This window comes from Chiloscyllium plagiosum, unplaced genomic scaffold, assembly GCF_037043375.1.
Source record: "Chiloscyllium plagiosum isolate Xiang-an unplaced genomic scaffold, Cpla_swu_hap1 HiC_scaffold_2, whole genome shotgun sequence".
NCBI classification, from domain to species: domain Eukaryota; kingdom Metazoa; phylum Chordata; class Chondrichthyes; order Orectolobiformes; family Hemiscylliidae; genus Chiloscyllium; species Chiloscyllium plagiosum.
The window spans coordinates 159,757,752-159,783,422 of NW_028270140.1; the positions used below are offsets into that span (position 1 = coordinate 159,757,752).

At 45.3% G+C, this 25,671-nt stretch overlaps 1 protein-coding gene across 1 annotated transcript in view; it reads left to right on the forward strand.

The window, feature by feature from the left end:
* The window catches only part of LOC122556516 (uncharacterized), a 153,216-nt gene extending 131,561 nt beyond the window's left edge, over nt 1-21,655 (forward strand). Inside the window, exon 9 of the mRNA XM_043703248.2 lies at nt 21,121-21,655. Within this exon, the coding sequence (XP_043559183.2) occupies nt 21,121-21,345 (225 nt within the window). The 3' untranslated portion in view covers nt 21,346-21,655. The remainder of the gene's footprint in view (nt 1-21,120) is intronic.
* Nucleotides 21,656-25,671: the final 4,016 nt, after the last annotated feature.

The following is a 25,671-nucleotide window of genomic DNA, read 5'->3' on the forward strand; positions in this document are numbered from 1 at the left end:
TATCAGGAGGGAGGGGAACACAGCAAGGCAGGCAGCATCAGGAGGCTGGGGGAACACAGCAAGGCAGGCAGCATCAGGAGGGAGGCGGACACAGCAAGGCATGCAGCATCAGGAGGGAGAGGGACACAGCAAGGCAGGCTGCATCAGGAGGGAGAAGGACACAGCAAGGCAGGCTGCATCAGGAGGGAGAGGGAACACAGCAAGGCAGGCAGCATCAGGAGGGAGAGGAACACAGCAAGGCAGGCAGTATCAGGAGGGAGAGGGACACAGCAAGGCAGGCAGCATCAGGAGGGTGAGGAACACAGCAAGGCAGGCAGCATCAGGAGGGAGAGTGACACAGCAAGGCAGGCAGCATCAGGAGGGAGAGGGACACAGCAAGGCAGGCAGCATTAGGAGGGAGAGGGACACAGCAAGGCAGGCAGCATCAGGAGGGAGAGTGACACAGCAAGGCAGGCAGTATGAGGAGGGAGAGGAACACAGCAAGGCAGGCAGCATCAGGAGGGAGAGGGACACAGCAAGGCAGGCAGCATCAGGAGGGAGAGGGACACAGCAAGGCAGGCAGCATCAGGAGGGAGAGGGACACAGCAAGGCAGGCAGCATCAGGAGGGAGAGGGACACAGCAAGGCAGGCAGTATCAGGAGGGAGAGGGACACAGCAAGGCAGACAGTATCGGGAGGGAGAGGAACACAGCAAGGCAGGCAGCATCAGGAGGGAGAGGAACACAGCAAGGCAGGCAGCATCAGGTGGGAGAGGGACAGCAAGGCAGGCCGTATCTGGAGGGAGAAGGACACAGCAAGGCAGGCAGCATCAGGTGGGAGAGGGACAGCAAGGCAGGCCGTATCTGGAGGGAGAAGGACACAGCAAGGCAGGCAGCATCAGGAGGGAGAGGGACACAGCCAGGCAGGCAGCATCAGGAGGGAGAGGGACACAGCAAGGCAGGCAGTATCAGGAGGGAGAGGGACACAGCAAGGCAGGCAGCATCAGGAGGGAGAGGGACAGCAAGGCAGGCCGTATCTGGAGGGAGAAGGACACAGCAAGGCAGGCAGCATCAGGTGGGAGAGGGACAGCAAGGCAGGCCGTATCTGGAGGGAGAAGGACACAGCAAGGCAGGCAGCATCAGGAGGGAGAGGGACACAGCCAGGCAGGCAGCATCAGGAGGGAGAGGGACACAGCAAGGCAGGCAGTATCAGGAGGGAGAGGGACACAGCAAGGCAGGCAGCATCAGGAGGGAGAAGGACACAGCAAGGCAGGAAGCATCAGGAGGGAGAAGGACACAGCAAGGCAGGAAGCATCAGGAGGGAGAGGGACACCGCAAGGCAGGCAGCATCAGAAGGGAGAGGGACAGAGCAAGGCAGGCAGTATCAGGAGGGAGAGGGACACAGCAAGGCAGGCAGCATCAGGAGGGAGAAGGACACAGCAAGGCAGGAAGCATCAGGAGGGAGAGGGACGCAGCAAGGCAGGCAGCATCAGAAGGGAGAGGGACACAGCAAGGCAGGCAGCATCAGGAGGGAGAGGGACACAGCAAGGCAGGCAGTATCAGGAGGGAGAGGGACACAGCAAGGCAGGCAGTATCAGGAGGGAGAGGGACACCGCAAGGCAGGCAGCATCAGGAGGGAGAGGGACACAGCAAGGCAGGCAGCATCAGGAGGGAGAGGGACACCGCAAGGCAGGCAGCATCAGGAGGGAGAGAAGTTGACGTTTCGGGTGTAACTCTTCTTGTGGACTTGAGGGTGGGCTTAAGGAATGCTGCAGATAAAGGGGTGGAGGGTTGTGGAGGAGGGTTTTGGGTGGGGAGTAGGGCAGAGTGCTGAGGTAGTGTTCAATGCAGGTAGAGGGGACGACCTGGTTGGTCGATGGGAGGAATGAATCTGATTGGTAAGTGGAAGGAAGTGTCAATCAAAGGAATGGATTTGTTGTGCAGGGGCTGGGAAATGCGTCAGGGGGATGGGGAGGAAGGTTATCTGAACTTGGAGAACTCAATGTTGAGTCCTCCAGGCTGTTGGATGCCCAGGTGGAAGATGAGGTGTTGTCCCTCCAATTTGCAGTCTGGTTTGATGTGGCAACGGAGGAGGTAAAGGATGGTCATGTCGGAAAGGGAGTGGGAGGTCCAGTCGGCCCCTGCACAGGCCCTGGCTGTGATGATTTGTGAACTGTTTGGTCTCCCTGATGTAGAGAAGACCACATCGGGAGCATCTGATGCAGTACATAGAACATAGAACATTACAGCGCAGTACAGGCCCTTCGGCCCTCGATATTGTCCCGCCCTGTCATACCAATCTGAAGCCCATCTAACCTACACTATTCCATGTACGTCCATATGCTTGTCCAATGACGACTTAAATGTACTTAAATTTGGCAAATCCACTACGGTTGCAGGCAAAGCATTCCATACCCTTACTACTCTCTGAGTAAAGAAACTACCTCTGACATCTGTCCTATCTCTATCACCCCTCAATTTAAAGCTATGCCCCCTCATGCTCGCCATCACCATACTTGGAAAAAGGCTGTCCCTGTCCACCCTATCTAACCCTCTGATTATCTTATATGTCTCTATTAAGTTACCTCTCAACCTTCTTCTCTCTCACGAAAACAGCCTCAAGTCCCTTAGCCTTTCCACTAAGACCTTCCCTCCATACCAGGCAACATCCTGGTAAATCTCCTCTGCACCCTTTCCAAAGCTTCCACATCCTCCTTATAATGTGGTGACCAGAACTGTACACAATACTCCGTACCAGAGTTTTGTACAGCTCATGTAACCTCATGGTTCTGGAACTTGATCCCTCTATTAATAAAAGCTGAAACACTGTATGCCTTCTTAACAAACCTGTCAACCTGGGTGGCAACTTTCAAGGATCTGTGTACATGGACACCGAGATCTCTCTGCTCATCTACATTACCAAGAATCTTACCATTAGCCCAGTACTTTGCATTCCGGTTACTCCGACCAAAGTGAATCACCTCACACTTGTCCGCATTAAACTCCATTTGCCACCTCTCAGCCCAGCTCTGCAGCTTATCTATGTCTCTCTGTAACCTACAACATCCTTCGTCACTATCCACAACTCCACCGACCTTAGTGTCGTCTGCAAATTTACTAACCCATCCTTCTACGCCCTCATCCAGGTCATTTATAAAAATGACGAACAGCAGTGGACCCAACACCGACCCTTGCGGTACACCACTAGTAACTGGACTCCAGGATGAACATTTCCCATCAACCACCGCCCTCTGTCTTCTTTCAGCAAGCCAATTACTGATCCAAACTGCTCTATCTCCCACAATCCCATTCCTCCGCATTTTGTACAATAGCCTACTGTGGGGAACCTTATCGAATGCCTTGCTGAAATCCATGTACACCACATCAACCGGTTTACTCTCATCTATCCATTTGGTCACCTTCTCAAAGAATTCAATAAGGTTTGTGAGGCACGATCTACCCTTCACAAAACCGTGCTGACTATCCCTAATCAAATTATTCTTTTCTAGATGATTATAAATCCTATCTCTTATAACCTTTTCCAACACTTTACCAACAACTGAAGTAAGGCTCACTGGTCTATATTACCAGGGTTATCTCTACTCCCCTTCTTGAACAGGGGAACCACATTTGCTATCCTCCAGTCTTCTGGCACTATTCCTGTAGACAATGACGATTTAAAGATCAATGTCAAAGGCTCAGCAATCTCCTCCCTAGCTTCCCAGAGGATCCTGGGACAAATCCCATCCAGCCCAGGGGACTTATCTATTTTCACTCTCTGCAGGATTTCTAATACCTCTTCCTTGTGAACCTCAATCCCACCTAGTCTAGTAGCCTGTATCTCAGTATTCTTCTCGACCACATTGTCATTTTCTAGAGTGAATACTGTCGAAAAATATTTATTTAGTGCTTCCCCTATCTGCTCCGACTCCACACACAACTTCCCACTCCTCTCCTTCATTGGCCCTAATCTTACTCTCGTCATTCTTTTATTCCTTAAATACCTATAGAAAGCCTTAGGGTTTACCCTGATCCTATCGGCCAACAATTTCTCATGTCTCCTCCTGGCTCTTCTGAGCTTTCTCTTTAGGTCTTTCCTGGCTACCTTGTAATCCTCAAATGCCCTAACTGAGCCTTCACATCTCATCCTAACATAAGCCGCCTTCTTCCTCTTGACCAGAGATTCCACTTCCTTTGTAAACCATGGCTCCCACGCTCTACAGCTTCCTCCCTGCCTGACAGGTACATACTTATCTAGGACACACAGGAGCTTTTCCTTGAATAAGCTCCACATTTCTAGTGTGCCCATCCCTGCAGTTTCCTTCCCCATCCTATGCTTCCTAAATCTTGCCTAATCGCATTGTGATTGCCTTTCCCCCAGCTGTAACTCTTGCCCAGTGGTATACACCTATCCCTTTCTATCACTAAAGTAAACATAACAGAATTGTGAACGCTATCTCCAAAGTGCTCACCTACCTCCAAGTCTAACACCTAGCCGGGCTCATTACCCAGTACCAAATCTAATGTGGCTTCACCCCTTGTTGGCCTGTCGACATACTGTGTCAAGAAGCCCTCCTGCACACACTGGACAAAAACTGACCCATCTATAGTACTCATACTATAGTGTTCCCAGTCAATATTTGGAAAGTTGAAGTCCCCCATGACAACTACCCTGTCTCTCTCACCCCTATCCAGAATCATCTTTGCTATCCTTTCCTCTACATCTCTGGAACTATTCGGAGGCCTATAGAAAACTCCCAACAGGGTGACCTCTCCTTTCCTGTTTCTGACCTCAGCCCACACGACCTCAGTTGACGAGTCACCAAACATCCTTTCTGCAACTGTAATACTGTCCTTGACCAACAATGCCACACCTCCCCCTCTTTTACCATCTTCTCTGTTCTTACTGAAACATCTAAATCCTGGAACCTGCAATAACCAATCCTGTCCCTGCTCTATCCATGTCTCCGAAATGGCCACAACATCGAAGTCCCAGGTACCAACCCATGCTGCAAGTTCACCAACCTTATTCCAGATGCTCCTGGTGTTGAAGTAGACACACTTCAAACCAACTTCTTGCTTGCCAGTGCCATCTTGCATCCCTGAAATTTGATTTCGGACCTCCCTACTCTCAAACTGTTCTATACTCAAACTACAATTCAGGTTCCCATCCCCCTTCTGGATTAGTTTAAACCCACCCCAATAGCCTTAGCGAATATCCCTCCCAGGATATTGGTTCCCCTCAGGTTCAGATGAAGACCATCCTGCTTGTAGAGGTCCCACCTACCCCAGAAAGAGCCCCAATTATCCAAGAATCCAAAACCCTCCCTCCTGCACCATCCCTGTAGCCACGTGTTCAACTCCTCTCTCTCCCTATTCCTCGCCTCACTAGCACGTGGCACGGGCAACAAACCAGAGACAACAAATCTGTCCGTCATAGCTCTAAGCTTCCATCCTAGCTCCCTGAATTTCTGCCTTAAATCCCCATCTCTCTTCCTACCTATGTTGTTGGTGCCTATGTGGACCCCGACTTGGGGCAGCTCCCCCTCCCCCTTAAGGATCCCAAAAATATGATCAGAGACATCACGGACCCTGGCACCTGGGAGGCAACACACCAACCGTGAGTCTCTCTCGTCCCCACAGACCCTCCTATCCATCCCCCTAACTATGGAGTCCCCAGTGACTGCTGCTCTGCTCCTCTTCCCCCTTCCCTTCTGAGCAGCAGGGACAGACTCTGTGCCAGAGCCCGGTACCCCACAGCTTTTCCCTGGTAAGTCATCCCCCTCCCAACAGTATCCAAAACGGTATACTTGTTATTGAGGGGAACGGCCACAGGGGGTCCCTGCACTGTCTACCAGTTCCCTTTCCATCCACTGACTGTAACCCATTTGCCTTTTCTTGTACCTAAGGAGTGACTACCTCCCTGTAACTCCTCTCAATAACCCCCTCTGCCTCCCGAATGATCCGAAGTTCATCCAGTTCCAGCTCCAGTTCCCTCATGCGGTTTTCGAGGAGCTGGAGTTGGGTGCACTTCCTGCAGATGTAGTCAGCAGTAAACCAGGTTGGAAGAGAGGCAGGTGAACCTCTGTCTCACCTGGAAGGACTGTTTGAGGCCCTGGATGGAGGTGGGGGGGGGGGGGGGTGTGCCGGCAGGTTTTGCATCTTTTCCAGTTGCAGGGGAAGGTACCTGCGGGTGCAGGGGTGGGAGCATTGGTGGGGAGAGTGGCACAAACCAAGGACTGTCAAAGTGAATGGTCCTTATGGAAGGCAAAAAGGAGTGGGGAGGGGAAGATGTTCTTGGTGCTTGGGTCTAGTTGAAGTTGGCAGAAGTGTTTCAGGATGATGCGTTGGATGCAGAGGGTGGAATGGTAGGTGAGGACAAGGGAGACCCTTTATTTTAGGGAGGAGGTTTAGAGCAGTGGAGGGGGAGTGGAGGTGGTGCAGTGGAGTGCTATCTGGATGACAGAGGGAGAAAAAGCACATGGTTCAAAATAGGTGGAATCTGGGATGCTTGGGAATGGAATATTTTCTTGTCCGAGCAGATGCGATGGAGACGGAGGAACTGGGAGAATGGGATGGAGTTCTTGCAAGATACTGGGTGGGAGGAGGTGTAGTCCAGGTAGTTACAGGAGTCTATATGTTTATAGTAAACGTCCATGTGTAGACTGTCACTGGAGGTGGAAATGGTGAGATTAAGAAAGGGGAGGGAGCTGTCCAAGATGGAAAATTGAATTTGAAGTTGTGGACAAAGTTGATGAACTGTTCTGGTTCAGCCTGGGTGCAGGAAGCTGCACCGATGCAGTCATCGATGTAACGGAGGAAGAGTTGGGGCACAGCACCTGTGTAGGTACTGTTCGATATAGCCAACAAAAAGGCAGATATAGCTGGGGCCCATCCAGGTGCCCATGGCCAACCCCTGGATTTGGAGGAAATTTCTGTGTTTTCTGAACAAGTTTTTCCCAAGTCCTTTATGTTGTAGTTTTATGCAGATTTTCACATTTAAATAATATTCTGTTCATTTATTCTCACTTACAAAATGAACAACTTCACATTTTTCCACAACATACTTCTTTGCCAACTCTTTGCCCACTTACTTAATCTATCTCGCTGTAAGCTATGTGTATCCACTTTGAAGTTGCCTTTCCAACTATTCTCATGTCGCCTGAAAATTTAGCGTTAGTGTATTTTTTTTCCTGCCTCCAAGTGATTAAAGTCCTGGAGTCATAGAGATGTACAGAACAGAAACAGACCCTTCAGTCCAACTTATTCATGCTGGCCAGACAGACCAACCAGCAGTCAGCCCGTATCCCTCTAAACCCTTCCTATTCATATACCGATCCAGATGCCTTTTAAATGCTGTAATTGTACCAGCCTCTACCACTTCCTCTGGCAGCTCATTCCATACACACACCACCCTCTGCATGAAAAAGTTGCTCCTTCAGTCTCTTTTATATCTTTCCCCTCTGACCCTAAACCTATGCCCTCTAGTTCAGGACTCCCTCACCCCAGGGAACAGACTTTGTCTATTTATCCTATCTATGCCCCTCATGATTTTATAAACCTCTACAAGGTCACCCCTCAGCCTCCGACGCTCCAGGGAAAACAGCCCCAGCCTGTTCAGCCTCTCCCTGTAGCTCAGATCCTCCAACCCTGGCAACATCCTTGTAAATCTTTTCTGAACCCTTTCAAGTTTCACAACATCTTTCCAATAGGAAGGAGACCAGAATTGCACGCAATATTCCAACAGTGGCCTAACCAACGACCTGTACAGCCATAACATGACCTCCCAACTCTTGTACTGAGAATTAGATTAGATTACATTATAGTGTGGAAACAGGCCCTTCGGCCCAACAAGTCCACACCGACCCGCCGAAGCGTAACCCATCCATACCCCTACATTTACCCCTAACCTAACACTACGGGCAATTTAGCATGGCCAATTCACCTAATCTGCACATTTTTGGACTGTGGGAGGAAACCGGAGCACCCGAAGGAAACCCACGCAGACACAGGGAGAACGTGCAAACTCTACACAGTCAGTCGCCTGAGGAATTGAACCCGGGTCTCTGGCGCTGTGAGGCAGCAGTGCGAACCACTGTGCCACCATGCCGCCCACTCAATACTCTGACCAATAAAGGAAAGCATACCAAACACCTTATTCACTATCCTATCTACCTGCGACTCCATTTTCAAGGAGCTATGCACTCCAAGGTCTCTTTGTCCAGCAACACTCCCTCGGACCGTACCATTAAGTGTATAAGTCCTGCTAAGATTTGCTTTCCTAAAATGCAGCACCTTGCATTTATCTGAATTAAACTCCATCTGCCACTCCTCAGCCCATTGGCCCATCTGGTCAAGATCCCATGGTAATCTGAGGTAGCCTTCTTTGGTGTCCACTACCCCTTCAAATTTGGTGCCACCTGCAAACTTTATAACTATGTGGTTCCAGCACTGATTCTTGTGGAACCCCACATTGGTTAGAGCTTGCCAACTTGAAAAAGAACACCTTAACCACCACTTACTATTTCCTATCCATTAACCAATTCTCAATGCATACCAATATACTGTCTCAAACATCATGGGCTCTTATGACTTCACCTTTTGTGAGGTACCTTGCCAAACACCTTCCGGAAGTCCAAATACAACACATCTGCTGGTTTCCCCCTCTATCGACTCAGATTGAGATGTACCCCAAAAATTTTAATTATTTAGTCATACATGATTTCCCTTTCATGGAGCCATGCGGACCCTGCTTGCTTAGATAATGATTGTCCAATTGTACTGTTAACAGATCCTTAATAAATGATGCCAGTCTTTTTGCAACAACAGGCATAAAACGCCTGTATTTACGCACTTTTTGCCTCCCTTCTTTATTGAATAGGGGTGTCACATTAGCAGTTTCCCAATCATAGAGTCATAGAGGTCCAACTTGTCCATGCAGACCAGATAACCCAACTCAATCTAGTCCCACCTACCAGCACCCAGCCCATATGCCTCCAAACCCTTCCTATTAAATGTTGCAATTGTACTAGCCCAATCCTCCAGTACTTCTCCAAAATCCAAAGAACTTTGGAAAACTATAACCAATGCATCTATGATCTCTGTAGCTACCTCTATTAGGATTCTGGGGTGCAAGACATCAGGGCAGTGGACTTACCGTCACAGAGTCATTGAGTCATAGAGATGTACGGCACAGAAAGAGACCTTCCAACTCAGCCATCCCAATCAGATATCCTAACCTAATCTAAGCCCATTTACCAGCACCCTGCCCATATCCCTCTAAACCCTTCCTATTCATATACCCATCCAGATGCCTTTTAAATGTTTCAATTGTACCAGCCTCCACCACTTCCACTGGCACCTCATTCCTAAGCCATGAGCTAATTGGTACAGGGTCAATGAGATTGATCAGATAAATGCATGGCTCAAAGATTGGTGTGGGAGAAATGGGTTTGAATGCATGGCACATTGATACAAGTACTGGGGAAGGAGGGAGCTGTTCCGATGGAACGGTCTTCATCTGAACCATGCTGGGACTAGAGGCCTAGCGAATCACATGACTAGGGTGGTAGACAGGGCTTTAAACTATTGCCAAAGTGCTCACCTACTTCCAAATCTAACACCTAGCCGGATTCATCCCCCAGTACCAAATCTAATATGGCATCACCCCCTGTTGTCCTGTCTGCATACAGTGTCAGAAAACCCTCCTGCACGCATTAAACAAAAACTGATCCATCTAAACTATTTGAACTGTAGTATTCCCAGTCAATACTGGGGAAGTTAAAGACCCCCATAACAATTACCCTGTTACTCTCGTTCCTATTGAGAATCATCTTTGCTATTTTCTTGTCCACATCCCTGAAACTATTCGGAGGCCTGTAGAAAACTCCTAACAGGGTGACCTCTCCTTTCCTGTTTCTAACCTCAGCCCAAACTACCTCACTGGATGAGTCCTCAAACGTTATCTCAGCTGCTGTAATATTACTCCTGATTAACAACGCCACACCTCCCCCTGTTTTACCATCTTCTCTGTTTTTACTGAAGCATCCAAATCCCGGAACCTGTATTCCTGTCCCTCCTCTAGCCATGTCTCTGAAATGATCACAACATCAAAATCCCAGGTACCAACCCATGCTGCAAGTTCACCCGCCTTATTCCAGATGCTCCTGGTATTGAAGTACACACATTTCAAACCAACATGCTGGTTGTCATTGCCCTCTCGCGACCTTGTAAACCCATCCCTGACCTCACTACCCTCCTGTACACTACAATTCAGGTTCCCATCCCCCTGCTACATCAGTTTAACGACCCCCCCCCCCCCCCCCCTGAAAGGCATTAGCAAATGTCCCCCGGGATTTGGTACCCCTCTGGTTCAAGTGAAGACCATCCTGTGTGTAGAGGTTCCATCTTCCCCAGAAAAAGCTCCAACTATCCAAGAGTCCAAAACTTTCCCTCCTGCACTAGCCTACAGCCACATGTTCAGCTCCGCTCTCTCCCTGTTCCTCGCTTCACCAGCATGTGGCACGGGCAACAAACCAGAGATAACAACTCTGTTTGTTCGAGCTGTAAGCTTCCACCCTAGCTCCCTGAAATCCTGCCTTAGATTGCCACCTTTCTTCCTACCGATGTCGTTGGTGCTTATGTGGACCCTGACTTGGTGCTGCACCCCTTTCCCCTCCCCCTCAAGGATCCCGGAAACATGATCTGGAACATCATGAACCCTAGCACCTAGGAGGTAACACACCAATTGTGAGTCTAACCTCAATCATGGGTAAGATCCTGGAATCCATTTTGAAGGATGGGATTTCTGAATACTTGGAAGTTTGTGGTAAAATAGGGCAAAGTCAGCATGATTTCATCAAGGGGCGGTCATGCCTGACAAATCTGCTGGAATTCTTTGAGGAAGTAACAAGCAGGTTAGACCAAGGAGAGCCAATGGATGTTATCGCCCTGGACTTCAAGAAGGCCTTTGACAAGGTGCCGCACAGAAGGCTTCTGAGTAAGATAAGGGCCTATGGTGTTAGAGGCAAGGTGCTAGCCTGGATAGAAGCTGGGCTGTCTGGCAGAAAGCAGAGAGTGGGGATAAAACAGTTTTTCCTAGGATGGCAGCCGGTGACAAGTGGTGTTCCGTAAGGCTCAGTGTTGGGGCCACAACATTTCACTTTATACATTAACGATCTAGATGAAGGGACTGAGGGCATTCTGGCTAACTTTGCATATGATACAAAGATAGGTAGAGGGACAGGTAGCATTGAGGAGGCAGGGGGGCTGCAGAAGGATTTGGACAGATTAGGAGAGTAGGCAAAGAACTGGCAGATGGAATACAACATGGGAAAGTGTGAGGACATGCACTTTGGTAGTAGGAATAGAGGCATGGGTTATTTTGTAAATAGGGAGAAAATTCAGAACTCCAAAGTGCAAGGATTCTGTCAAGATAAACTTGCAGGTTGAGTCCATAGTTAGGAAAGCAAATGCAATGATGGCAGTTATTTCTGGAGACTTGAATATAGAAAAAGGGATGTACTTCTGAGGCTCTGTATGGCTCCAGTCTGACTATATTTGGAGAATTGTGTGCAGTTTTGGGCCTCATACCGCAGGAAAGATATATTGGCCCTGGAGCGTGTTCACTGGAGGTTCACGAGAATGGTCCCAGGAATGAAAAGCTTAACATATGAGGAACGTTTGAGGATTCTGGGTTTATACTCGATGGAGTTGAGAAGGATTAGGGGGGATCTAATTGAAACTTGCAGATTAGATTACTTACAGTGTGGAAACAGGCCCTTTGGCCCAACAAATCCACACCGACTCTCTGAAGAGCAACCCACCCAAACCCACTCCCCTACACCTAACACTACGGGCAATTTAGCATGGCCAATTCCTGCACAGTTTTGGACTGTGGGAGGAAACAGGAGCACCCGAAGGAAACCCGCGCAGACATGGGGAAAATGTGCAAACTCCACACAGACAGTTGCCAGGCGGGAATTGAACCCAGGTCTCTGGCGCTATGAGGCAGTAGTGCTAACCACTGTGCCATCGTGTCACCCAGAATACTGAATGAACACAGTCCGCCGATTTCTCAGCAACAAACTCAAACAAGCAGACAAAACACGTCCAGAAGCCCTAGCCACTCTCCCCTACATCAAAGACATCTCAGAAATGACTGCCAGACTACTCAGACCCCTTGGCATCATGGTAACCCACAAACCCACCGACACACTAAAACAGCAGCTAGTGAACTTGAAAGACCCTATACAGACAACAAGCAAAACTAATGTCATTTACAAAATACCGTGCAAGGACTGTAACAAACACTACATTGGACAAACAGGCAGAAAACTATCCACCAGGATACATGAACATCAACTAGCCACAAAAAGACATGACCCTCTCTCACTAGTATCCTCACATACGGACGAGGAAGGACACCACTTTGACTGGGACAACACATCCATCCTAGCACAAGCCAAACAGAGACATGCACAAGAATTCCTCAAAGCATGGCATTTCAACCGGAACTCTATCAACAAACACATCGAGTTAGACCCCATCTACCATCCCTTGAGAAAAGGAACAGGAAGTGACTTCATCACAGGGAATAACATCACCACAGGGAATGACATCACCAACCCAAAGAAACCCAAACATATAAATAGAAAGCAGAAATTTTCAGCAATGCTTCACATAAGGTCCACTGAAAATGTTACTGAGTAAGGTAACAAAACGTCTGGAAATGAACCTTTCAGCTCAGCGAGCAAACCATATCCAAAACCTCAACCTGAGCTACAAATCTTCTCAAAACTCATGAATACTGAATGGCCTGGACAGAGTAGATGTTGGGAAGATATTTCCATTAGTAGGAGAGGCTAGGACCCGAGGGCAAAGCCAGACAGTAAAGGGAAGACCCTTTAGAATGGGGATAGGGAGAAACTTTCTCAGCCAGAGAATGGTGAATCTATGGAATTCATTGCAACAGAAGGCTGTGGAAACCGGGTCATTGAGTAGATTTAAGATGGAGATAGATAGTTTCTTGAGCATCAAGGGAGAAAGTGGGTGAATGGGGTTGATAAACTTATCAGCCTGATTAAATGGTGGAGCAGACTTGATGGGCTGGACGGCCTAATTTCTGCTCCTATGTCTTATGGTCTTATGATCTCATAAACGCACCACCTTCTGTGTGAAAATGTTGCCCTTAGGTCCCTTTAAATGTTTCACCTCTCAGCATAAAGCTATGCCCTCTAGTTCTGGACTCCTCCACCCCAGGGAAAAGACCTTGTCTATTTACCCTATCCATGCTCCTCATGATTTTATAAACCTCTATAAAGTCACCCTTCAGCCTCTGATGCTCTGGGGGAAATAACCTCAGCTTATTCAACCTCTCCCTATAGCTCAAATCCTCCAACCCTGGCAACATCCTTGTAACATACTTTTCTGAACCCTTTCAAGTTTCACAACATCTTTCCTATAGGAAGGAGACCAGAATTGCACGCAATTTTCCAACAGTGGCCAAACCAATGTCCTGTACAGCCACAACATGACCTCCCAACTCCTGTACTCAATACTCTGACCAATAAAGGAAAGCATACCAAACACCTTCTTCACTATCCTATCTGCCTGCAACTCCACTTTCAAGGAGCTATGAACCTGCACTCCAAGGTCTCTTTGTTCAGCAACACTCCCTAGGACTTTACCATTAAGTATATAAGTCCTGCCGTGCTGTGCTTTTCCGAAATGCTGCACCTAACATTTATCTGAATTAAACTCCATCTGCCACTCGTCGGCCCATCAGCCCATCTGATCAAGATCCTGTTGTACTCTGAGATAACCTTCTTCGCTGTCCACAGTACCTCTAATTTTGGTGTCATCTGCCTTAACTGCCTTTCACCACATTTGTTTGTCTGTTACTGCTGATGAAGGTTCCTGAGGAAGGGCTTTTGCTTGGCCTGCTGTGTTTTTTCAGCACTCCACTCTCGATTCTGATCTCTAGCATCTGCAGTCCTCACTTTCTCCTGTCTAATATTATTTCCCTCGTAATGATAATAGTTCCTAATTCCTCCTCCATATTCTTTATTTTTAATGGAATGTTCAAAGTATCTTACACCTTAAAATGTACAAAATATCTGTTTAACTCTTCTGCCATTTCCTTGTTCCCCATAAACATCTTCTCAGATTCATTTTCTAAGGGGCCTAGATTCACTTTGACCTATCTCTTCTTTTATATACATATTCAACAAAGTTTTTATTGTCTGTATACGTATTCCTCATGAGCTTTCCCATGTAGTTTATTTTTTCCATCTTTTTTATCCTTTTATTCCTCCTTTGCTGCATTCTAAATTTATCCAGTTTTCAGGGCAATCAGTGAATTTTGTCTCCTTATATGCATTTTCTTTCAACTTAGTAATCTCCTTCACAGCCTTGCTTAGTTGTGGTTGGTTTATTCCCCTCTTAGAATTGTTCCTCCTTACTGGGAGATATTTTTACTGCGAATCATCAATGACCTCCTTAAATATCTGCCTCTGCTGGTTTACTGTCTTTCTTACAAATCCTTCTGGCCAGACCACTGTAGTTGACTCTGACCTCATTTCATTGTGATTCCCTTTTATTGAAGTTAACCACAGTTGTTTCCGAAGTAATTTTCTTATACTCAAACTGAATACGAAATTGTGCCATGTTATGATCACTACTTCACAGGGGATATTTACTCTGAAGTCATTTATTAAACTTGTCTCATTACCCAATAGCAGATCCAGGATCAGCTGCCCCATGATATTTTGCTCTAGGAAGCAATCCCTGATGCATTCTGTCAGCTCATTGGAACAGCTGCCCTTTCCAATTTGCTTGACAAAATCAACATGTAGATTAAAGTCACCCACAATTATTGCTCTATTCTTTTTACATACACTTAATATTTGGTGATTTATAACCTTACGTACAGTGCAGCTACTGTAGGGGGGCTATTCACTCCTCATACCAATGTCTTCTTTCACTTGCTGTTTCTTACCTCCACAAATCCCCTCAACATCATCCCAGCTCAGATCGTTTCTCACAAATGCCCTCAGTTTATTTCTTATTTACAGTGCTACCTCAACACTTCTTCTTCTTTCTAAAAGGTCGAATGTTTTTTGAATATTACGGACCCTGTTTTGATCTCTTGTAACCATGGGTCCATAATGGCCATGAGGTCATATCTATTCATCTCGATTTGCTTTGTCTGTTTGTCTACCTTTTTCCAAATGCTTTGTGCATTCACAGACCTAATTTCATAAGAACACAGGGATTAGGAGTGGGAGTGGGCAGTTCAGCCTTTGGAGCCCGCTTTACCGTTTAACATTGCTAAAAATGTCACAACGCCAGAGTCCAACAGGTTTATTTGGAAGTACTAATGTAAGTTGTGTGATTTTTAACTTAGTCCACCCCAGTCCAACACTGGCATCTCCACATCATTTAACATGAAGGATGAGCAAGTGAGGATTGCAGGTGCTGGAGATCACAGTCAAAAAGTGTGGTGTTGGAAAAGCACAGCTGGTCAGACAGCATCCAAGGAACAGGAGAGTCAACATTTCGAGCATAAGTTCTTCATCAGGAATGTGGGGGGCCCCAAGGGGGCTGAGAGATAGATGGTGGTGGGGGGGGGGGGTTAGGGCTGGGAGGAAGGTAGCTAGGAATGTGGTAGGTAGATGAATGTGAGGGGGGGGGGGTTATGGTGATAGGTCGGAGCAGAGGGTGGAGCAGAGAGACGGACAGGTGCGACAGTTCAAGGGGGCAGTGCCAAGTTGGAGGGTTGGCTCTGGGATAAGGTGGGGGCAGAGCAGATGAGGAAACTGGTGAAATTGGCATTGATCCCATGTAGTTGGAGGGTCCCAAAGTGGAAGATATTGTGTTCTTCCTCCAGTTGTCAGGTGGCTAGGATTTGGCGATGGAGGAGGCCACGGACTTTGATGATCAGCCGCAGGGTGGTGTGGTTGTTTAGTGCATCTGTTTAGAACATCTCTGGGGTCACATGCACTAAAGAATCCCACCGCCCTGGGCCAATCACTTCAACTCCCCCTCCCAATCCTCCAAGGGACATGCAAGTCCGTGGCCTCCTCCACCACCAAATCCTAGCCACCTGACGACTGGAGGAAGAACGCCTCATCTCCCATCTTGGGACCCTCCAACTTTTTGACCATTAACATGATCATGGCTAATCTTATCTTAGTCTCAACCCCACTTCCCTGCCTGCTACCCAGAATCCTTCATCCTGCTTTTCATCAAAACGTATCTATTTCTTTCTTGAATCGATTGATCGATTCTGCCCCCACTGTACTCTGGGGCAGTGAGTTCCACAGATTCCGCTGAGCGAAGTAATTGTGGACCTACCTTCTCTCACTCTGTATATATGACCTCTTGTTTAATACTGTCCCACAAGAGGGAGCATCTGTTCAATGACCACCTTATCAATCCCCTTCAGCATTTTAAATCCCTCAATCAGATCCATCCCCTCATTCTGCTGAACTCCAGTGAGTACAAGCCCAAGCTATTGAACCGCTCCTCATACGACAGCCCTTTCATCCCTGGGACCAACCTGGTGACCCTCCCTGAACTGTCTCCAGTGCCACCACATCCTTCCTCAGGTGAGGAGACAATGACTGGACCCAAAACTCCAGGTGTGGGTCTCACCAACACTGTACACAATTGGAACAACACTTCTTCACTTTCATAATCCAGTCCTTTTGCATTAAATGTCTAGATTCCATTTGCCTTTCTTATTATATGCTGCACCTCTCTGCACACCCACTTTCTGTGATTCATGCACAGAGACACCCAGATCCCTCTGCACTAACGTATTTTGAAACTGCTTCCCATTTAAATAATAATTTGCCTTTAATTTTTCCCTCACACTTACCGAGATTAAACTCCATCTGGCAGATTCTGGTCCATTCTCCCAACCTATCAATATCCATCTTTAAACTTTTTATCTCCTCATCACAGCCTGACACCCCACCTTGTTTATCATCTGCAAACTTTAGTACATTACACTCTGTCCCTCCCTTCAGAAAGTTTATACAGATTGTAAATAGATTGTAAGTAAATAGTAAATTTCATCCTAATTTTCCAATGTACCATGGCCCTATTTGTCTCCCCCATGGTTATGGGTATGTTTGCTGAACTGGGAAGTTGATTTGCAGATGTTTTGTCTTCTGTTTAACCCTATTTGTCTCTTGTCCTTGATAACCCTGTTTACCGATTTTGCATTTTACTGTTTTGTTTTTAATTGCTGTTCTTGTTTCTCTTTCCCTTGTCACCGCGCTAACATTCCCAGCCTCCTGCCATTCTAATTACAGCAACCATACTACATACAGCTCCCCTGAGAATATCAGTCCTGCTCCTGCCCAGGTGTAAATAGTCCAGTATGGTCTGGCCCCACTTTTCCCAGGATGGGGAGACAAGGTGGATTAGCGATGGGAAATGTGGGGTTACAGGATCTGGGTGGGGGGCTCTTCGAAGGGTCAGTGCAGACTCAGTGGGCTGAATGGCCTGCTTCCACACTGTAGGATTCTATGATTATTATTATGTATCCCACCTCCCAATGTCCTGGGAATCTGAAACCTTCCCCTTTAGATTAGATTAGATTAGATTAGATTATTTACAGTGTGGAAAAAGGCCCTTCAGCCCAACAAGTCCACACCGACCCGCCGAAGCGCAACCCACCCAGACCCATTCCCCTACATTTACCCCTGCACCTAACACTACGGGCAATTTAGCATGGCCATTTCACCTGACCTGCACAGTTTTGGATTGTGGGAGGAAACCGGAGCACCCAGAGGAAACCCACGCAGACACAGGGAGAAAGTGCAAACTCCACACAGTCGCCTGAGGTGGTAATTGAACCCGGGTCTCTGGCGCTGTGAGGCAGCAGTGCTAACCACTAAGCCACCGTGCTGCCCACCAGTTTTACACCAGTTTTCAGTCACTTATTCAACTGATATACTGTATCCTGCTATTTCTATTCTGACTAGCACTTGGCACTGGTAGTAATCCCGAGATCCCTACCTTTTGATGTCCTACTTTTCAGCTTGCTTTCTACCATCCCATATTCAGCTTTAAGGACCTCATCCCATTTTTTAAAGCCATGTTGGTGGTACCAGTGGGTATCATGACCACTGGCTGTCCACCCTCCCCTCCAGAACGTCCTGTCGACGCTCTGTGACCTCCTTAACCCTATCACTGGGGAGGCAACATACCATCCTGGAGTCTGATCTGTGGCCACAGAAAGCCTGGCTGTCCCTCTTACAACTGAATCTCCTGTAAGTATTGCAGTCATGCAGTTTCTCCCCTCTCCTGTACAGCAGAGCTAACTGTGGTGCAACACATTTGGCTGCTCCTGGTTTCCATGGAGAGAAATTCTCCCCAACAGTATCTAACATGGCGTATCCGTTTAACAGGGGAATCGCCACAGGGGGTTCCTGCCTAATCCTCTTATTCTGCCTGATGGTCACTCATTCCCTTTCTGTCTGAGTCTACAGTGTGACCACTTTTCAATATGTGCTATCAATGATTCTCTCAGCTTTGTGGATGCTCCCGGTGGGTTCCCAGTCATCACTCCAGCTCTGAAATGTTGGGTTTTCAGGACCCACGGCTGGAGACACTTACTGCACACGTGCTGGTGCCAGATATGAAAACATGCCACAGGCTTCTCACACAGAGTAGGAGGAGCACACCACAGTTTTCAGCTCATTTGCCATGACTTGCTCTAAAATCAAGTAGTATCAATTACTTTAGGGCCCTCTTCCCTCGATCTTGCTAAAACAGAATCTTACAAACTCTTAACCACAAAATAAAGACTTTGTAAACTGTACGCAATAACATTAGGGCAAATATTCATCGTTTGTACTCACCCAATCAGCAGCTTCCATTTGTCCTGTGTCACTGTCTCCAGGCTGAGTTCAGGTAATGCTGGGCTGGTCCTCTGAAAGTTTTCCTGCTACTCTGCTCAGCTGCTCCTTGTCAGCTTTGCTCATTCTCTGACCCTCTGGTACTCTGTGCTCTCAGGATTCCTTAAGGTCAATCTTTCCCCTTATGCTCCAAATTACCTAAGACCTTATTTTTATTATAAAGAGCAAAAGTATTCACCAATGAGAGAAAAGAAGGGACTCAACACCTCCTCCCTCTTTCACTAAACTCCACTTACACTCTAATGCAACAAGGCAGCACTCCAATGCAGGCCTCAATTTAAATTCCCTCAAATACTCCAGTGGATTTGAACCCAAGGTTCCAAAAACACTAATTACACTAATACCATTACCATTACCAATGTCATTACCATTACTGTGGTTCTGTTCGCCGAGCTGGAAGTTTTTGTTGCAGACGTTTCGTCCCCTGTCTAGGTGACATCCTCAGTGCTTGGGAGCCTCCTGTGAAGCGCTTCTGTGGTGTTTCTTCCGGCATTTATAGTGGCCTGTCCCTGCCGCTTCCGGTTGTCAGTTTCAGTTGTCCGCTGTAGTGGTCGGAATATTGGGTCCAGGTCGATGTGTTTGTTGATGGAGTTTGTGGATGAGTGCCAAGCTTCTAGGAATTCCCTGGCTGTTCTCTGTTATTACCATTACAATTACCATTACCATTACCAATATCATTACCATTACCATTGCCAATACTAATATCAATACCATTACCAATACCATTACCAATAACAATATCATTGCCACTGCCATTACCACTACCAATATCATTACCATTACTATTACCAATATCAATACCATTACCATTACTGATATCACTACCAATAGCACTACCATTACCATTACCATTGCCAATACCATTACCAATACCAATACCAATACCATTACCAATAACAATATCATTACCATTACTATTACCAATATCAATACCATTACCATTACTGATATCACTACCAATAGCACTACCATTACCATTACCATTACCATTGCCAATACTAATATCAATACCAGTACCACTACCAATATCATTACCATTACTATTACCAATATCAATACCATTACCATTACTGATATCACTACCAATAGCACTACCATTACCATTACCATTGCCAATACTAATATCAATACCATTACCAATAACAATATCATTGCCACTGCCATTACCACTACCAATATCATTACCATTACTATTACCAATATCAATACCATTACCATTACTGATATCACTACCAATAGCACTACCATTACCATTACCATTGCCAATACCATTACCAATACCAATACCATTACCATTACCAATACCATTACCAATACTAATATCATTGCCACTGCCATTACCACTACAAATATCATTACCATTACCAATACCACTACCAATAGCACTAGCATTACCGTTACCATTACCAATATCAATGTGCCATTGCCTTTCCAAGAACTAAAGCAAGCTTTTCACATTTCTTCACTCTGTATCATAAAAGTATAATATCCTCTTAGACCATAGACCATAGACCATTACAGCACAGTACAGGCCCTTCGGCCCTCGATATTGCACCGTCCTGTGAAACCAATCTGAAGCCCAATAACTTACACTATACCATTTATATCCCTATATCTATCCAATTACCATTAAAATGCCCTTAATGTTAGCAAGTCTACTACTGTTGCAGGCAGGCTGTTCCACACCCCCACTACTCTGAGTAGAGAAACTACCTCTGACATCTGTCCAATATCTATCACCCCTCAATTTACAGCTATGTCCCCTTGTGCTAGCCGTCACCACCTGAGGAGAAAGATTCTCACTGTCCATCCTATGTAAACCTCTGATTTTCTCATATGTCTCAATTAAGTCACCTCTCAACCTTTATTTGTAGAGTCAGTGAGTTCTTTCTTTTAAACTCCTTCTACTCTAAAAGGGCATACATTGTACATTGCTTAAATTTAAATCTTAACAACTCTTTTAGCTCGATGTTATTTTAACAATCAAAAATTCTGAACACAGGCTAAAACTATGTTGTATGTTGCTTGTTGTCTCTGTTCTGTTGAAAGATAATGTAAAAACATTTATGTGCACTTGCACACCTAGATAAACGTTTTAAAAGCATTTCCACTGCCTGAAAAGCAGATATGGGCGCATGCACACTCTTGTTTCAGAATCCAAACTATTTTAGAGATTCAGCCTCTAAGTTTGATTGTTGCTCACATTCACAGGTTAATGTCACTGTGTGTGAAGACAGGTGTTCCCCAATCACACAGAACAATCCAGACATGGACCGCAAGATAGTTGAGTGTGGCTACTGTGTGCCGAATAATACCAAATTTACCAATGTCACCTTGAGCTGTGATGATGGCAGCACCACCATCTACACAATTATTGAACCAGTTTCGTGTCAATGCAAGCTGAGTGACTGCAGGGAATCTGAACGAATCAACTGATTTACTTCTCAAAGTTCTGACCCAGTTACAAAAGACATAAAAATAAGTTTGAAAAGCTGGCCATTGTGGAGAAGGTGTTCCTTTGAAATGATTACTAAGATGTTTCTAGTTTGTCCATATTATTTGCATTTTACCAAAATCATTGATTCTAAATAAATTTGTTTTTCATTATCTCTATTTCTTAGTTCAGAGGCAGATTTTATGTTTTGAAAGTAATTTAGTGCTGAAAATATTCACCTTTTGTTAAATTCAGCTTTTCCATAAAATAAGTATTTTAAACATACTTTTTCAAAATGTGTTTTAAAGTATGTTGTCTAACACCACAGTGTGGTAAGACCCAGTCATATCGAAATCTAGATTAGAGTGGTGCTGGAAAAGCACAGCAGCTCCACAGATGCTGCCTGACCTGCTGTGCTTTTCCAGCACCACTCTAATCTGGACTCTGATCTCCAGCATCTGCAGTTCTCACTTTCACCCAGTCTTATCTAACACAGTTCGAAAGTAGTGCATACAGAGTACTACACCCCTTTCAGGATCGCACGACTAAACCAGGGTGGACAATTACATGGGCTGGAGGACCACGTAACAAGTTTTACTGAGCTGTTGAAGGTTGTATACATAAAATGCATTGTGTTAACATTTTCCATTAAAATGTGCTATGGCACTTATCATATGCAGAATCTTCGTAGCATTTCCACATTAAAGAGAAATTATACTGAGTAACACTGGAATGGACACTATATAGGTATTCTCCAGACTTACCAGAGTCATGGATATTATTATGCCTGTTACAGCTGTAACACTTGTAACTTGACAACTGCTGTAAATGTTTTTTTGAAAATAAGAACTTGAAACAGTTGTAAACACTCAGAAGATATTGTTTGACCAATCACGCATAAGAAACAAGTCACATACTAACAAACTCGTATTATGAAATATTTTTACATATCATAAATGTTTGTTGCCAAATCACAAAAATATTTCATAGGCACAGTAATTGGTAAATAACCTCATGCTACAATGCTCAATGGTACATTAAAACTTTTCTGTTAAAAATTAGCACCAAGTCAACTATTCAAAAGGCTGCTTGCATTATAACCTTGGTGCAGTTTACAATGTGTCCCTATGTGCCCACCCCTCTCTTACATCTGTCCTTGCAAAAGAATTAGCTAGCAGCTGGAACTCGGTGGCTTAGCTTGAATAATTTCATTGATTATTCTTTAAAGGTCACTGTAGTCTGCAGATAACTGCAAGTAATTTAAATTCCTTTCATAAAATCAAAATGCTATGGATGCTGGAAAATTGAAACGAACAGAGAAAATGCTTGAGAAACTCAGCAACTCTGACAGCATCTGAGGAGAGAAACAGCGTTAATGTTTTGAGTCAAGTGTGGCTTTTCTTCAGAACTGAATAATAAACAAATTAAATAATTGTTTAGCTGGAAAGCAGTTTGTCAACAATGAGAATTTGCATTGAGACTGAAGTGACATTGGGCTTCAATTTGTCTCCTCCTGATCAAGCAAACCATGACGTGCCTAATACAGCCACACACTGCAGTACATAACATTGGATAGTCTCTACAACATGTATTTCAAAAGCAAATTCATCAATTCATTTTAAAGTCAGTGATCCAATTTAAAATAACAGAAAACATTTGCATCTGCCTCTGCCCAAAATGAAAATTGTTTCTTTGGCTCAAATATAAAATGGGCACTCTTCAGTAGCACTGCAGAAATTCACCAAAGCTCCTTAGACAGTATCTTCCAAACTTACAGCCATTTCCATCTTGAAGGACAAGGGTAGCAGATACATGGGAACAGCGCCCCCTGCAAATTTCTCTCCAAGCTACTCCTCATCTTGGAAATATATCGCTGTTCCTTCACTGTCGCTGGGTCAGAATCCTGGAAATCCCTCCCTCAGGGCATTGTGGGTCACCCTACAGCACATGGACTGCAGCGGGTCAAGAAGGCAGCTCACCCCCACCTTCACAAGGGGCAACTAGGGATGGGCAATAAGTGCTGGCTCATGTCCCATGAGTGAATCTTAAGAAAAATGTCAATTAAACATCATCAGTGGTCCAGCCCACTCAGCCTCTGCCCCTAATTGGCAGAGTACACAAACAGGATATGAAACTTGAAAATATTATGAATGGGTTCCATGCTTGTCAGGATCTGTGTGAATATTGTGTACTTTTAAAGTCAAATTTGACTTTTCTTAATATAAAAGGGTCACTTTTGTAAAATCAAGGACTGCAATAGGGGATAAAGTGAGGTCTGCAGATGCTGGAAATCAGAGCTGGAAATGTGTTGCTGGAAAAGCGCAGCAGGTCAGGCAGCATCCAGGGAACAGGAGAATCGACGTTTCGGGATGCTGCCTGACCTGCTGCGCTTTTCCAGCAACACATTTCCAGCTCTGCATTAAGGGATGCCTTTTGTTCAATTTTATCATCTCATTTCTTGCAATAATTACAAAAGAAACAGAAAAATATTTGTACTTATTTGTTAATGCTAATTTTTTTTTCTTAATCTCTGATGACAGCTTCTATGTGTTTAATGATTAGGATCAGTCAGCCTTGGTAGGGAGAGGCAGATATCATTTGGGATTTCAAACCATATTCAAAAACGTACCCGAAAACTGAAGCTGTCAAAGAACTGTTTAAATGACAAAGCTGTCAAACAATTTAGAATAGAAATATTTGTTTTCATATTGTTTACCACTGACAAGAAGCACTGCAGCAACTCACCAAGGCTGCTTTAATACACTCTGCAAACCTGGAAGTTCTGCCGCCCAGCAGGAGAAGGACAGTAGATACATGGGAATACCACCCCCATAAACTCCCCAATGTAAATCACTGTTCCTTCACTGTCACATTGTAGAATTCTCTTCATAAAAACATCGTGGATCTACCTACTTGCCAGGAACTTGCATTGGCTCATGAATGTTGCTCACTACCACCTTCTCAAGGGCAATTATGGATAAGCAACCATGATAGAAAGCCAGCAGTAGGAACATCCCAGGATCAAATAATAATAAACTTCAAGCAACCAACCCATGTACGTGCTGATCAGGTTCAACAAACCTGCGATTGCATATCCACCATTGGACTGAATTCTGCTGGTGAGAACCATTCATTAAATAATCCGACTGTGCTAAGAGTTATGTTGGATGCTCATCAGCTAGGTTCACAGGGTATGTGATGGTGCATGCTAGAAGTTGCTCGCATAAATAGAAAAGATACATTTTATGTAGCAAAAGGAAAATATATATTCATTGCAATTTTTAAAAAAAATTGGTAATGGAGACAATCCAATTTCTACTGCACCCCCAGGGTGTTACCCAGCCCACTCAGATCTGCATGTGTAGGCAGAGAATGAAATGTGTTGGGTAACCTGTTTTTGCTGCATCACCATGTTAATCATGGCCCAAAAAATCAGCATGCTCTTCTCACCTGGAATAAAGCAGCTCCTCTGCTCTCACATCTGTTTCATGTGCCCTCCCTTTGATCAGTGTGATACAAAGAGCTTCAACTTCTCATCTCTTTTTAGCAATAGTTAAATATTCATAATCAATCAATATTTTCAAACATTGGTCAAGAAAGTAGCAGATGACTGAAAATTGACTGCGTTGTGGATAGCTACAGATTGCAAGAAGCTATTGTAATCATCTCAGCTGATGTAATTGCTGGATAGGTCAGATCCCAGGCTGAAACCTGGTTTAATAAGACCAGAAGAAATAGGAACAGGAGTAGACCAATAGCCCCCTCACCCTGCTTCCTATTCAATAGGATGATGACTGATGCAACATTCTCCACATGCACGTTTTTTGCCATTTCCCTGTAACCCTTGATTCCCTGACTGATCAAAATTCTATCCCTCTCAACTTTAAATATACAGAAGGAGTCTGCCCCCACAGATCTCTCTGTGACAAGGAGTTCCAAAGACTCACAACCCTCTGAGAGAAGGAATTACTCCTCATCTCAGTCTGACATTGGTGCCCTTTTATTCTCCAGTGAATAGAGTCCCAACCTGATTAACCTTTGCTCATAAGATAGTCCCTCTATACCAGGATCATCCTAGTGAACCTTTTCTGAACTGTCTCCAATAAAATGAGAGCTATCCTTAAATAAAATGACCAAAACTGCTCGCAGTACCCCAGATATGGTCTTACCAGCTATTATGAAGTTGAAGGTGTGGACTGTACCTTTAAGAGAGAGCAAATACTGTTTTGCACTGAGAGCTTACAAGCACCTGTCATAAGATAAACTAGCAGTCTCAGAATGTACTGGAAAATTGAAAATATGTAACATTTGTCTGTGAAATAGATACC